This window comes from Leptosomus discolor, chromosome 16, assembly GCF_034619465.1.
Source record: "Leptosomus discolor isolate bLepDis1 chromosome 16, bLepDis1.hap2, whole genome shotgun sequence".
Taxonomy (NCBI): domain Eukaryota; kingdom Metazoa; phylum Chordata; class Aves; order Leptosomiformes; family Leptosomidae; genus Leptosomus; species Leptosomus discolor.
In genome coordinates this window covers 9541615-9555059 of record NC_141406.1, presented here as the reverse complement: position 1 = coordinate 9555059, position 13445 = coordinate 9541615, and the positions used below count along the sequence as shown (strand labels likewise).

The window sequence follows — 13445 nt, the reverse complement described above, 5'->3', positions numbered from 1 at the left end:
CTAGCTGCTCCCTCATGGAAAGAGCAACGCCACCTCCACCTCCTCGCCTTGTTGGCCTGTCTTTCCCGAAAAGGATGCGGCCATCCATGACCGCATTCCAGTCACGTGAGCAGTCCCACCATGTCTCTGTAATTGTCACCAGATCGTAACCCCTTGACCGGACACGGATTCCTGACTCCTCCTGTTTATTCCCCGTGCGGCGTGCACTGGCATACAGGCATCTCAGGGAGCGAGCTGAGCACGCCGACTGCACCCGAGGGGGATGGCAGGCCTTCCGGTCCTCACTAATACTAGAACAGTGCCCCACCGGTGCAAACCCAGCTACAACCCCATCCCCCTTCGAATCTACTTTAAAGCTCTAGCTACGAGCCCTGCTAATTGTTGCCCTAGAACCCTTTTCCCTCTACAAGATAAGCCCTTCCCACGTATTAGCATCAGGTCTGGTGTTTTCTAAAACCAGCCATTATCAAAGAACACACAAGAGCCCGGCCTGTAGCCCCAGTCCTGGAGCCAGGTATTTACAGCGTGGATCCTGCTATTGCTTCCCGTGTCATCACCCGCAACTGGAAGGAGGGAAGAGAAATTAACTTGCGCGCCAGACTCTTTCAATAATTGTCCCAAGGCCCCGAAGTCTCTCTTCATTCCCCTCGGGCTACGGGATGCAGCTTCCTCCCCTCCTGCCTGGAAGATCAGTAGCGGGTTGTAGTCTGATGACCGCACGAGGTTGGGGAGTTTCCTAGCGATATCCCTAATTCGGGCTCCAGGAAGACTACAGACTTCCCTATGGTGAGGGCCGAACCCACATACTGGGCCCTCTGTTCCCTTTAGGAGTGAGTCTCCAACAACTCGAACTCTTCTCTTCTTCCTTGTGGAGGAGGTTGCTAGACGGCTGGAAGGCCTGTCTGACTGTGGTGAGACCTCCGGCATAGGCTCTCGAGCATTCACCCCCTCATTGGACTGGCCGTCTTCCAGCAGGGCCTCATATCTCTTTCTCAGAGGCACCCGGGGAGGTGAGGCAGGCAAGGAGGGCGCTTGCAGGCAACTTGCCTCCGCTCACTTCTTTCATTTAGGCTTCTGTCTTCCCCCTGACAGGGGCAGGATACAGGGGCCCCTGTTTCCTGGGTGCGCTCTGGTGGGTGCCCCCCTTTCTGTTGTAGGGAGGGCAGAGCCTGGTTCCACCGGCCTGTCTCCACTTCAGCCTCCCTAATGCTCCGAAGCCTTTTCATTTCACTTGTAACCTCGCAGCCTCGTCGTGCAGCTGGGCCACTCGGCCGAGCAGATCGTCTACCCGCTCCCACCGCACCCGGCCGTACTCGTGGCTGCCCCCCGCCGCCAGCGAGAGGCTGTGGCATTCCCTGCAGCCTGTGACCTGGACACCTGCAGGTTTACCTGCGACCTCTGCCTGGCTCGCCACATTGCATCCAACAGGTCTTGCCCGGGTTGCCACCACAGCTGCCCACACCACCAGCTGCTGGGGCTGCCGCGGCACACTCTGGTCGCAGCGCTCCCCAGGCCGCTTTTTCCAGGCGTCAGGGAGGGCGGCGATGTTCTGGCAACGGCCAGGTCTCGCCCGCGTCTCCCACGAGAGCTGCCGGCTCCAGGCGAGCCGCTCCGCGGCCCTGGCATCTCCTTCCCTCAGGAAAAGCCGCTGTGCGCTGACATCTGCCGCTCCGGTGCGGGCTCGGCCGGCTGCGGGCAGCTCCCCTTGGCGACGACCATCTCGTTCCAACCCCCTGCCATGGGTAGGGACACCTTCCACCTGCGGGAGCTGCGTGAGGACACTGACACGATCAATGTGATCTAACAAGTGAACCTTTATTTCCGTGTTTCCAGTGCAATTTATAACCCTCGACCACACCCAATAAATACTGATTGGCTTCATCGCAAATAACAGCCCATAGTCCTACCTGATTGGCCACATTGCGAGTCACGTTCAAGTCACGTTCACTAATGTTCACACCCATCTTCTTCGAGAAATTAAAACTGCGTCATTAATGGCGGCTGTCTCTTCTCCTGCACCTGTAAGATGTTCATGCCCCCTGCACCGCAAGTTGTTCATGCTTTCAGCAGTTCCGGTACGTCCCAGCTCAGGTTCTCTGGAAAGGCTGGATTGTTCACATGTCCCTTATTTCATAAATATCCTCCCACATTCCACCAGACCAGGTCGCTCCCAGCCCCATCCAGCCTGGCCTTGAGCACTGCCAGGGAGGGGGCAGCCACAGCTTCCCTGGGCAACCTGTGCCGGTGCCTCACCGCCCTTGTAGTGAAGAACTTCTTCCTAATGTCTAATCTCAATCTCCTGCCCTGCTTTATGGATCATTTGTGCCAGTCCACCGGCTAGTCGAGGATGCATCGTCAGATTGCGAGGTGGCTGCCTCCTCTTTCAGGTGGTTTCGCTGACTCTCAAACATCAGCCGAGCACAAACAGCCACTTCCTGATGGCTGGCTTGACATCTCAAACACCTACCTGCTCTACCAACCTGGGGAGGTGAAGGGGCTACTAAATCCCATAAGGAGACAAACATCCTCCCTGCCGTGGGTTAACTCTTTAGTTCCATGTGGGATTTGTTTTGGCAGGATTTGGGAGAAATATCCCCAACCCATCCTGGTCCATCAGCCGCGCGTGTGAAGGATAAACTTGTTAAATTCATACTTTGCTGAGCACCAGGATGGGTTCAAACTATTGCGTTCTGGGTTGGTTGGGTTTTTTTGCTAATGTTACCAGCAGGAAGAAGAAGAACGACATTTGAGATGAAGGGGTCGCTTGGTTGTTTTTCAGGATTTCCTTTTGTTGCAGAGGGATCTGCAGGGATGCAGGGTCTCGGGGGGCAGGATCAGACTGGCCCCCTCCATCAGCCAGTTGAGCATTGCTTGGATGAAGAGAGTCCCCTTTTAGTCCACCCTGGCCACCCTGTAGTCGCTAGATCCTCCTTGGCAACGGTCCCCACGGACAACCCGCCCCCACCCCATTGTGACGACACAGTGGTGACATCAGGGTCAGTGCGTGTTCCACAGAGCCCGGGGCAGTGCAGGACAGGACAGCGACCGGACAGCAGCTCCCTGCCGGGCTCTCGCCTCTCCTGCGCTTGCCACTGGAAACAGGGGCTGATCTTCGGCAAAACCCCACTGCCGCCGTGGTCCCGACCCCTGGCTGGAGCGGAACCGCAGCACCCTGCGGTGGGGTGAGCAGCGTCGGGGGGGACGGGGAAGACCAGGGGGCTGCAGCGGGCCTGGGGGGGGACACGACCCTCTTTGGGGGTGAGGGCTGCGGGGTCGGCCCCAGTGCCCTCCCTGGCTGCAGCGAGACCGGGGCTGAATCCAGGCGACATCCCCGACTCGTGCTCCGCAGGGGCTCTGGCCGTCGGCACGGGGGGACCTTTCTACGAAAACCCAGGTAGCGAACGGGGTGGAACAGCTCAAGCCATCTGTTCTGCCCCTGCTTCTGAACTCGGCAAGAGGAGCGTGTTTTGCGATGCCATCACTACAAATGCTCTGTTTTTATTCACCGCGCAGCCACCTGTGATGGTTTCTTCATGTGCCAAACGCTCGAGCGGGCGCTGAGGGACAAGCGGGGGCCACAACCGCCCCCTTAGCCGGGTTTCATTTCTCTCCTTGGAAAGCAGGCCTGGCCCTGCGGAGGCTTCCTCGTCCCCTTCCCGAACTGTCTGCAGAGCAACCAGTGGAGACAGCTGGAAGCAATGAGCGACTCAAAGGTAAAAACTGAAGCACGATCCCAAGCTGAATTTCTGGACAGGCGCTCTGGGGGATCTGCCGTGGGGATCTCACCTGCAGAAATCAGTGGCGCGGTGGGGTGAGCCGGACAGGCGGTGGGGAGCCAGGCTTTCTTTTGCCAGCAAGGCGTTGGGTTGCGGCGGGGCTCGTTCTGCCTGCCCTCCTGTGCCGGGGATGAGGCCGTGGCGTGAGACCTGGGTGTTGGGGGAGGCAGGGTTGGGCAACAGGGGTCAGCTGAGGTCAGGGGGGTAGTGGTGGATGCAACTGCCAGAGCTGCAGTGCTCACCTGTAAGGCAGTGACTTCTCAGCTACAAGTCACCTTCGCACAGCTGGGGATGCGAGCGCTCCTGCTCCGCTCCTGGGCAAAGTCAGCGGGGTTCCTTCATGTCATGTCCCCAGTAGGGGTGGGTTTGATTCTGACTGACGTGGTCCCGGCAGTCACGCTGGGTGATAAAAGTGGTGACAACGTGCCGTCACCTGCCCTCCGCGCTGCTGGAGGTCTGCACCCTGTTCTGGATGCGAGGTGCTAGCTGCGGCTCAGCTGCCCTGGTGTTGGCTGGTCTTGACGCCTCCTTGCCCTGGAAAGTGGTGCTAGCATGGCGGGGGGTTACCCAAGAGCACAGCGCCTGGCCGCCTTTGCTCTGAAGTGGATCAGAAGCGCTCATGGAGTTGATTTGTGTGGCTCAGTGTTTGGGAGGGTACTGAATATCTTCGGTGCCAGTGAAGAGCTGAAGGTGGTGACGAAGAGCTGGAGGTGGCGATGCCATTAACCCACTGCCCCGTGCCCAGCTCCGCTGTCTACCACTGCTGGTGGGGTTTGCTCAAGTGACTGAGCTCTCCCTCTCTGTGTCAGCAGGGCGCGCTCTCTTTGAGGCAGAAGCTTTCAGCCTTCCCGGAGAAGGAGCAGGACAAGCTGGCTGAAGGCGAGTTCAGGAGACTGCAGGTGCAGTTTCGGAGAGCTGGGGAGAAGAACAGGTCCTATGGTGCCAAGACGAGGCGTCAGCTGCAGGCCCAGGAGTAAGTGCAGCTTGGCTCGGCTGCGTTGTGCCCGGAAAGTTCCTCCAGGCAGAGATGTGGGGACCCTGGTGCTGAGGTGGGGAGGGGCAAGGACCTGCTCCGGCGTTGCAGGTGGGATGTGCTCCATGTTATTTGTTGTTTTGTTTTTACAGGCAAGAAATAGAGTCGCTGGCTCAAGAACAGAAGGAGGTGTTATCAACGCTGAGCCAGATCACGTCCCGGAGGAACGTGATGCTGGATGAGAGGAATCGTACGGAGCTCCACCGCCTTTTGCAGTCCAAATCCAAGCACGACTCTCTGATTGGAGAGAGAAAAGCCCTCTTAGCTGCCCTGGAGAAGCAGGTAACGCATCTGAACCATTCCCTGGCCGAGCACGGTAGAGCAGAGCAGAGTCACAGAGGGAGACCCGTGGCTGAAACCCCTCGATGCAGAATGCATCTCCTTCAGGCCTCGGAACAGAATGCTGCCTCCTGGCAAAAGACACGTGCCACTGACTAAGGGACAGAGCCAGGCTCCCATTCAAGTCAGCATCGCTGGCCAGAAAAGTACGGCGCAACTCTCAGCCTTGCTGTCCCACAGCTCTCTGCAGCTCCTCTTGGATGGCACACACCTGCCTGGGGTCACGCAACATCCCACTGCTTTTCCCTTGACTTTTGTCGTTCTTCTGAAAATGCAACATTTAGCTGTGCTGCCTGAGATGTGGCAAATCGAGGAGCAGCGACACCCGAGAGATGTCTCTTCACTTCTCCTGAGGACAGCCTGACAAGAGTCCAGAACGTAGGGCTGGAGATTATACTTTCTTTGGTTTTTTTCCTCTGTGTGCGCAGATATTAGAGCTGGAACAAGAGATTGCGAGTCAAAAGCGGAGAGCAGCAAAGGTGAAGGACGTGAAGAGGAGCGAGCGGCTGCCAAAGCAGGCCGAGACGCTGGAGACGTCTCTATACAACGTAAGCAAACCTTTGGCAGGCCTTTGGCGGCCGTGTGCGGGGCTGCACTGGGGCCTGTGTGCAACATGCCTTTTGGTCAGGACAAAGGGTAACGGTGCAAATGCGTTTGGTTGCCACAAGCTGCGTAAAGGCCCTGGCTTGTTCCCCTGGCCTGGTTGCTCCCAGAACCCCTCCAAGGCTCCTTCGAGCTTGGCGACCCAAATGCAGCACTTGTGCCTTGCCAAGAAGCCTGAAGGCCTGCGCCTGTTTAGTGACACGGCCGAGCTGCCTGAGGCCACCTTGCCTTGGACAATGCCAGCTCCGGGTCTCGGCCTGGCCTACTGTTGCCTCTCCAGCCTTAGGGAGGAGGATACTGCAGGGCCAGCTTCACATCCCTTGGCCCGTGTTTGTCTCAGCCCTGGTCGAGGTCTTTCTGCAGAGACCTGAGCCCCCCAGTCCCGCAGCAGCTTCAGACCCCTTGCTTCTCTCTCCCCAGGTCACTGTCCGTTTCCACACCGCTGTGAGCAGAAACAAGCAGCTGCATGAAGAGATTGAAAGCCTCCAAATACAGAAAGCTGCTTTGAACAACATCTTCTTTAAGCTCCACAGGAAGCTGGAGAAGCAACGCAGGAGGATGAACAGCGCTCTTCAGCAATCCACAGAAGCCTATGAGGAGTGGTACGTGGCCTTGCGAACGCTCTGCGGTAAACTTGGCACCGGTGGGCAATGGCGGCGTCGAGTAGCGATGACAAGAGAGACCGCTGGCAACTTGAGAGAGAGGATTCTCCGCTCTTGTCTAGAGCTGGGTGCCGAGGGCTGGGTGCCGAGGGCTGGGTGCCTGGTCAGTGCAGGGAGACCGGTACCTCCAGGGTGATTTACTCCACCCGCCCCAGAGGTTTCTCGGGATGGGGTGAGCTGCCTCGCGGAGCAGTCTCTGTCCGCTGAGTCCCACCTGAGCCCACAGAGGGGGACGCAGCAGATGCGGAGCAGAGGCCAGCCAGCTCTGGTCCAAGTGAGCCGGGCTGCCGGAGCTGGGTGCTGTGTCCAAGTACAAAACCCCACCAAGAGCTCTGTCAGCTTGCTGCTGGCCTTGGGCTGACACAGCCGCATCGCGATGAGAGCTGGGCAATGTGCACAGCATCACGGGGGCTTGGCTGGGTCAGGCACGGAGACGGCCAGGAAGAGAAATCGTTCTAACTACGCGTGGTGTAACCTGCTGCTTTCTGCGTGCAGGATGGAGACTCTGAACAGAACTAGAGAGGAGACTGAAAAGCAGAGGAAAGACGCTGCCCTGCACGAAAGGCAGAAGCGTGTCCTTGGCACGGCGCAGATCGAAATGAAAACTTTCATGGACACCAAACTGCGAGATCTCTCGGAGTTGAAGGAAAAGGCCCAAAAGAACAAAGGTAGCAAATGAGAGAAATGCCGTGCAACGGGGACCCCAAACCAGGGCTGCGCAGGGTTGGCAAGGGGTGGCTTATAGCGCTGCACCCCAAAGGTCCAGGCTCCTTCAGCCACCCTTTGCCCTACAGAATAAACAGACAAACAGGGATAAGCAAGGGAGGCCACCCGAACCCCTGCGTCTTGGGGTGCCCTTGGGGGAGAGGGAGGGATGGGGAAGCAGGGACCCGCCTCCATGTGCAGCCGTGGCCCCTTTGATCCTGCTGGGGAGGGATGCCACTGTGTTTGCCCCATTCCCATGCAGGCTGTGAGCTCCTTGCTTAATTTCTGAGTGAAGGAAGGCTCTGCCAAGGGCAGCCGTGGGGACACGCGCAGCCCAGACGCTCCCTCTCTCCCTCAGCCTTGAAGGCAGCCAAGCGCATCAGGCAGAGGCAAGCAGAAGCAGAGAGCTTCGAGAGCCTGATGCCAGTTTACCAGCAGCTGCTGGAGCAGGCGGAGAACGGCGACATCGACCGGCTGATAGACAGCTTTGTCGCAGAGAATCAGAAGGAGTTCTCCTGCTTCAGCTACGCCATCGAGGTCAACAAGGAGATGGCGAAGATGCAGCAGAGGATCAACGACCAGCAGGTCTGTTCCAGGCCCTTCACGTCTCCCCTTTCTCAGCTGGTGCTGCTGGGCTGGGGCTTTTCCTCTCCCACGTGTCCGGAATCACACAAGAGCCCAGCTCAGAGCCTGCCACAGGGGCGGGATTAGGGGAATGCAAAGGGGCAGCTAAAAGAGAACTCCCAGAGCCAGAAGGCGGCGTTCTCGGATCTGAAAAGGTCTCAATACTGCCACCGTGTACCCAGCAAAACGACTGCAGGATCCAGGAAAGGCAAGAGGTGCCTCGGCCATGTGTGGGGCTGGCTGGAGGGAGAAAGGCTGCCCGTTGTGAGGTCATCAGCTGCCCCCCTGGCCTGGTGACAGTGGTCCCCGGGGGGGGGTCAAGTGGGACGTCCCTGCTGCCAGGGCAGAGGGATGGTCCCCAGCCTCTGTCAGGCACATCTGGTGGGCACTCAGCCCATACCCCTCTCTCGTGCTTGTGTTTACACAGAGCAGGATTGCAGCCCTCATCGTGGACAAGGAGCCTGCGGAAGAGAGCCTGGAGGAAGTGGAGGTATGGCGGCCGGGCCTTCCCTCTGCAAGGGCAGCGCGGCCCTGCCACGTGTGCCAGGGAGTCTGGTCCTATGAACGCTGCTCTGGTCAAGGGCTGGACAGGCGTGGGCAGAAAAGGGCCCTGCATTGGCTTTGGCAGCCCTGTCTCCCAGTGCATGGTGAGAGGGTGCCTGCAGGGCTCCTGCCAGCCCTGGCTCTCCAGCGCCTGCGGCCTCGTGCGCGGCACGGGGAGCTTGGGCTCCCCTACGCAGAGCCTTTCCCCTGCAGGGACGGGAGCATGGGGTGGGATGTCTCCAGTGCCCAGCCTGGAAGTGGCCAGCACTGGGGTGTGGGGGAAGAGCAGGGGGCTGGGGTGACACCTGTCAAAACCTTTGTTGATAGGCAAAAATAATGGAAACCACCAAGGAAGCCAACATGTATGAAAAGAAATACAAGGAGAGCAGCAAGTTGCTGGGCCAGCTCAGATCTGGCGTGGAGGCCCTGCTCAAAGAAACCAGCTGTGATGCTACGAAGATAACGTGGCCGCTTGGAGACAACCTGGCGCAGATTCTGGGTGGGTCGGGGCTGCCCGTCTTCCCCTGCCACATGGCCTGGACCCTGCGTGTCCACCACCCGCTTGCACTGTGTTTTAATTGAGCTCTTGTTTTTTCCTCTGCCCCGTCACGCATGGGTGTCCCTAATGCGAATTCTGGGGTGCCAAATTGCCAGTCAACTCGGGAGCCAAGCCGGCTCTAGAAAGATGCCAGTGGAGCCCCAAGCCCTCCTCTCGGCTCTGGGTGCGGGAGCCGGCCTCGGGCCCTTGCCCCTGGGGAGACAGGCTGCCGGACGGCACCGCCTTGGGGAAGCCAGAGGATGAGCCCCTGCTCAGCAGACGGGCGGGGGCGGATTGGGGCAGGGGCCCTGCGTGACAGTGCTCCCTCCCACCCAGGTCTCCTGGAGAAGAGGACCCGCGAGCTCCTGCTGCAGGAGTCCATCCTGCGCTACACATCGGCTGAGGGCTCCCACCTGGCCCAGCCCTTCGCCCACCCGCTGCTGGGCGGCACCGAGCTCCTCTGGGGGATGGATCGCGCCCAGCTCTGCCCGACGGCCCCCGCCCCGAACGGCACCGCCGACGCCATCGGCGCCTGTGAGTGGGGGAGGTGGGAGGGAGGGGCTGTGGCCACGCAGCCAACGCCCAATGCCCCGTTCCCCCCTGGCTGCCCCGCCCAATCCCCCGCTGACCCCTGTCCTTCCCAGCCAACCCCAACCAGCCTCCCCCGCCCCACCACGGATGTCAGGCCTGTGACGGGGTGCGTGACGGCTGGCCATTTTCTTGGGCAGTGGAAGTGCCGCTGGACCACGGGCAGCTGCGCCAGCTGATTCTCCAGAGGCACGAGAAGCAGCAGGCCGACGCTCCTGGCACGGGCAAGAGGAGGAGGGCTAGACTGAAGATTTCGTGTGCTGACAGCTTCAAATCTGAGCGGGCCAGTGCTCCTGGCAGGGGACCTTCGAGAGAAGAGATCACAGAATGTCAGGGGTTGCAAGGGACCTCGAAAGATCATCCAGTCCAAGCCCCCTGCCAGAGCAGGACCACCTAGAGTAGGTCACACAGGAACGCGCCCGGGCAACTTTTGAACGTCTCCAGAGAAGGAGACTCCACCACCTCTCTGGGCAGCCTGTTCCAGGGCTCTGTCATCCTCACAATTAAAAAGTTTTTCCCTTATGTTCACGTGGAATCTTCTGTGCTCCAGCTTGCACTTGTTGCCCCTTGTCCTGTCATTGGACGTCACCGAGAAGAGCCCGGCTCCACCCTCCTGACACTCGCCCTTTACGTATTTATGAACATCCATGAGGTCACCCCTCAGTCTCCTCTTCTCCAAGCTCAAGAGACCCAGCTCCCTCAGCCTTTCATCAGAAGGGAGACGTTCCACCCCCTTCATCACCTTTGTGGCTCTGCGCTGGACTCTTTCCAGCAGTTCCCTGTCCTTCTGGAACTGAGGGGCCCAGAACTGGACACGCTATTCCAGATGGGCTCTCAGCGGGGCAGAGGAGAAGGGGGAGGAGAACCTCTCTCGACCTACTGACCGCACCCCTTCTCATACCCCCCGGGATGCCATTGGCCTTCTTGGCCACCAGGACACATTGCTGGCTCACGGTCATCCTGCTGCCCACCAGGCCCCCCAGGCCCCTTTCCGCTACGCTATTCTCCACCAGCTCAGTCCCCAACCTCTACTGGGACATGGGGTTGTTCTTTCCCAGCTGCGAGACCCTGCACTTGCCCTTGTTGTAGTTCATTAAATGTCTCCCCGCCCAGCTCTCCAGCCTGTCCAGGTCTTTCTGAACGGCAGCACAGCCTCCTGGGGTGTCAGCCACTCCTCCCAGTTTGGTGTCAGCAGCAAACCTCCTGACAGGGTGCTCTGTTCCCTCATCCAGGTCATTGACGAATATATCGAAGAGTCCTGGTCCCAGCACCCACCCCTGAGGGACTCCACCAGATCCAGGCCTCCAACTAGACTCTGTCCCATTCACCACAGCTCTCTGACTTCTTTCCTTCAACCAATTAAACAAGCCACCTCACTACCCGGTCATCCAGACCACACTTCCTCAGTTCTGCTGCGAGGATGCTGTGGGAGACAGTGTCAAGTGCTTTACCGAAATCAAGATAAACCACATCCACTGCACTACCATCATCTATCCATCCACCTGGTTATGTCTTCATAAAAGGCTATCAGACTTCCCTTTGGTAAAGCCATGTTGACTGCTCCTAACGACTCTCTTATCCTTGATATGCCTACAGGCAGCACTGAGGGTAAGTTGTTCCATCACTTTTCCAGGGATGGAGGTGAGGCTGACCAGTCTGTAGTTACCCGGGTCCTCCTTCTTGCCCTTTTTGAAGACTGGACTGACATTTGCTTTCCTCCAGCCCTCAGGCACCTCTCCTGTTCCCCACGACTAACCAAAGATGATGGAGAGTGGTCTAGCAATGACTTGTGCCAGCTCCCTCAGCACCCGCGTGTGCATCCCAGCAGGGCCCATGCATTTGTGTATGTCCAGCTTGCTTAATTGATCCCTAACCCAGTCCTCATCAATCAAGGCAATCTCCTCCTTTATCCTGACTTCCTCTGGGGCCTCAGGGCTCTGGAGCTCCTGAGGACAGTCTCCAGCAGCATAGACAGAGGCAAAGAAGGCGTTCAGTAGCTCCACCTTCCCTGTATCCTCTGTCACCAGGGCACCCGCCTCATTCAGCAGTGGGCCTACATTGCCTCTAGCATTAGTTTTGTCTGCAATGTATTTGAAGAAGCCCTTTCTGCTGTCCTTGACCTCCCTTGCAAGGCTTAACTCCAAGGAGGCCTTAGCTTTCCTAGTTGCCTCCCTACATCCTCTGACAACAGTCTTATAGTCCTCCCAAGTGGCCATCCCCTGCTTCCAAGATCTATAGACTCTCTTCTTCCACTTGAGTTTGCCCATCAGTTTCCTGTTCAACCACGTGGGTCTCCTGCCTCCCTTTCTTGATTTCCTACCCACTGGCATGCTCCGATCTGGAGCCTGGAAAAAGTGGTCCTTGAATAGAAACCGACTCTCTTGGGCCCCTTTACCTTCTAGTACCCTGCCCCATGGGATTTCCCCTAGCAATTGCTTGAAAAGGCCAAAGTTGGCCCTGCTGAAGGCCAAGGTTGTGATCTTGCTTGGTGTTCTCTTCCTACCGCACAAGATCCTGAACTCCGCCATCTCATGATGGCTGCAGCCAAGGGCTGCCCTCAACCTTCACCGCTTCAACCAGACCCTGCTTGCTAGTGAGATAAGATTGTTATAAGATCTGCTCTAGCAGTGCTCCTCTCCTAGTTGGCTCATCCACCATTTGCATCAAGAAGTTCTCATCGATGCACTGGAGGAACCTCCTGGACTGTGAATGGCTAGCTGTGTAGGTCTCCCAGCAAATATCTGGGTAATTAAAATCCCCCACGAGTACCAGGGCCTGTGAATGCCAGGCTGCTGTCCGCTGCCTGTAGAAGGCCTCATCAACTTCCTCATCCTGATCGGGTGGCCGGTACTAGACACCCACGGCAGTATCTCCCATGCTAGCCTGCCCCTTGATTCTCACCCACAAACTCTCAACCCGCTCCTCATCCACCCCTGGACAGAACTCCCTACGTTCTAGCTGCTCCCTCATGGAAAGAGCAACGCCACCTCCACCTCCTCGCCTTGTTGGCCTGTCTTTCCCGAAAAGGACGCGGCCATCCATGACCGCATTCCAGTCACGTGAGCAGTCCCACCATGTCTCTGTAATTGTCACCAGATCGTAACCCCTTGACCGGACACGGATTCCTGACTCCTCCTCTTTATTCCCCGTGCGGCGTGCACTGGCATACAGGCATCTCAGGGAGCGAGCTGAGCACGCCGACTGCACCCGAGGGGGATGGCAGGCCTTCCGGTCCTCACTAATACTAGAACAGTGCCCCACCGGTGCAAACCCAGCTACAACCCCATCCCCCTTCGAATCTACTTTAAAGCTCTAGCTACGAGCCCTGCTAATTGTTGCCCTAGAACCCTTTTCCCTCTACAAGATAAGCCCTTCCCACGTATTAGCATCAGGTCTGGTGTTTTCTAAAACCAGCCATTATCAAAGAACACACAAGAGCCCGGCCTGTAGCCCCAGTCCTGGAGCCAGGTATTTACAGCGTGGATCCTGCTATTGCTTCCCGTGTCATCACCCGCAACTGGAAGGAGGGAAGAGAAATTAACTTGCGCGCCAGACTCTTTCAATAATTGTCCCAAGGCCCCGAAGTCTCTCTTCATTCCCCTCGGGCTACGGGATGCAGCTTCCTCCCCTCCTGCCTGGAAGATCAGTAGCGGGTTGTAGTCTGATGACCGCACGAGGTTGGGGAGTTTCCTAGCGATATCCCTAATTCGGGCTCCAGGAAGACTACAGACTTCCCTATGGTGAGGGCCGAACCCACATACTGGGCCCTCTGTTCCCTTTAGGAGTGAGTCTCCAACAACTCGAACTCTTCTCTTCTTCCTTGTGGAGGAGGTTGCTAGACGGCTGGAAGGCCTGTCTGACTGTGGTGAGACCTCCGGCATAGGCTCTCGAGCATTCACCCCCTCATTGGACTGGCCGTCTTCCAGCGGGGCCTCATATCTCTTTCTCAGAGGCACCCGGGGAGGTGAGGCAGGCAAGGAGGGCGCTTGCAGGCAACTTGCCTCCGCTCACTTCTTTCATTTAGGCTTCTGTCT

The 13445-nt window shown here is 58.0% G+C and overlaps 1 protein-coding gene across 1 annotated transcript; it reads left to right on the top strand.

Moving 5' to 3' along the window:
- The first annotated feature begins 4328 nt into the window (after nucleotides 1-4328).
- LOC147414316 (uncharacterized) lies at nucleotides 4329-12653 on the top strand. Its single transcript, XM_086473992.1, is given in 12 exon segments — nucleotides 4329-4466; nucleotides 4562-4749; nucleotides 4902-5091; nucleotides 5577-5915; nucleotides 5917-6353; nucleotides 6909-7081; nucleotides 7477-7820; nucleotides 8170-8232; nucleotides 8613-8856; nucleotides 9160-9357; nucleotides 9468-9740; nucleotides 12508-12653. Coding segments are annotated over 12 exon segments (2733 nt in total).
- The last annotated feature ends 792 nt before the right edge of the window (nucleotides 12654-13445 follow it).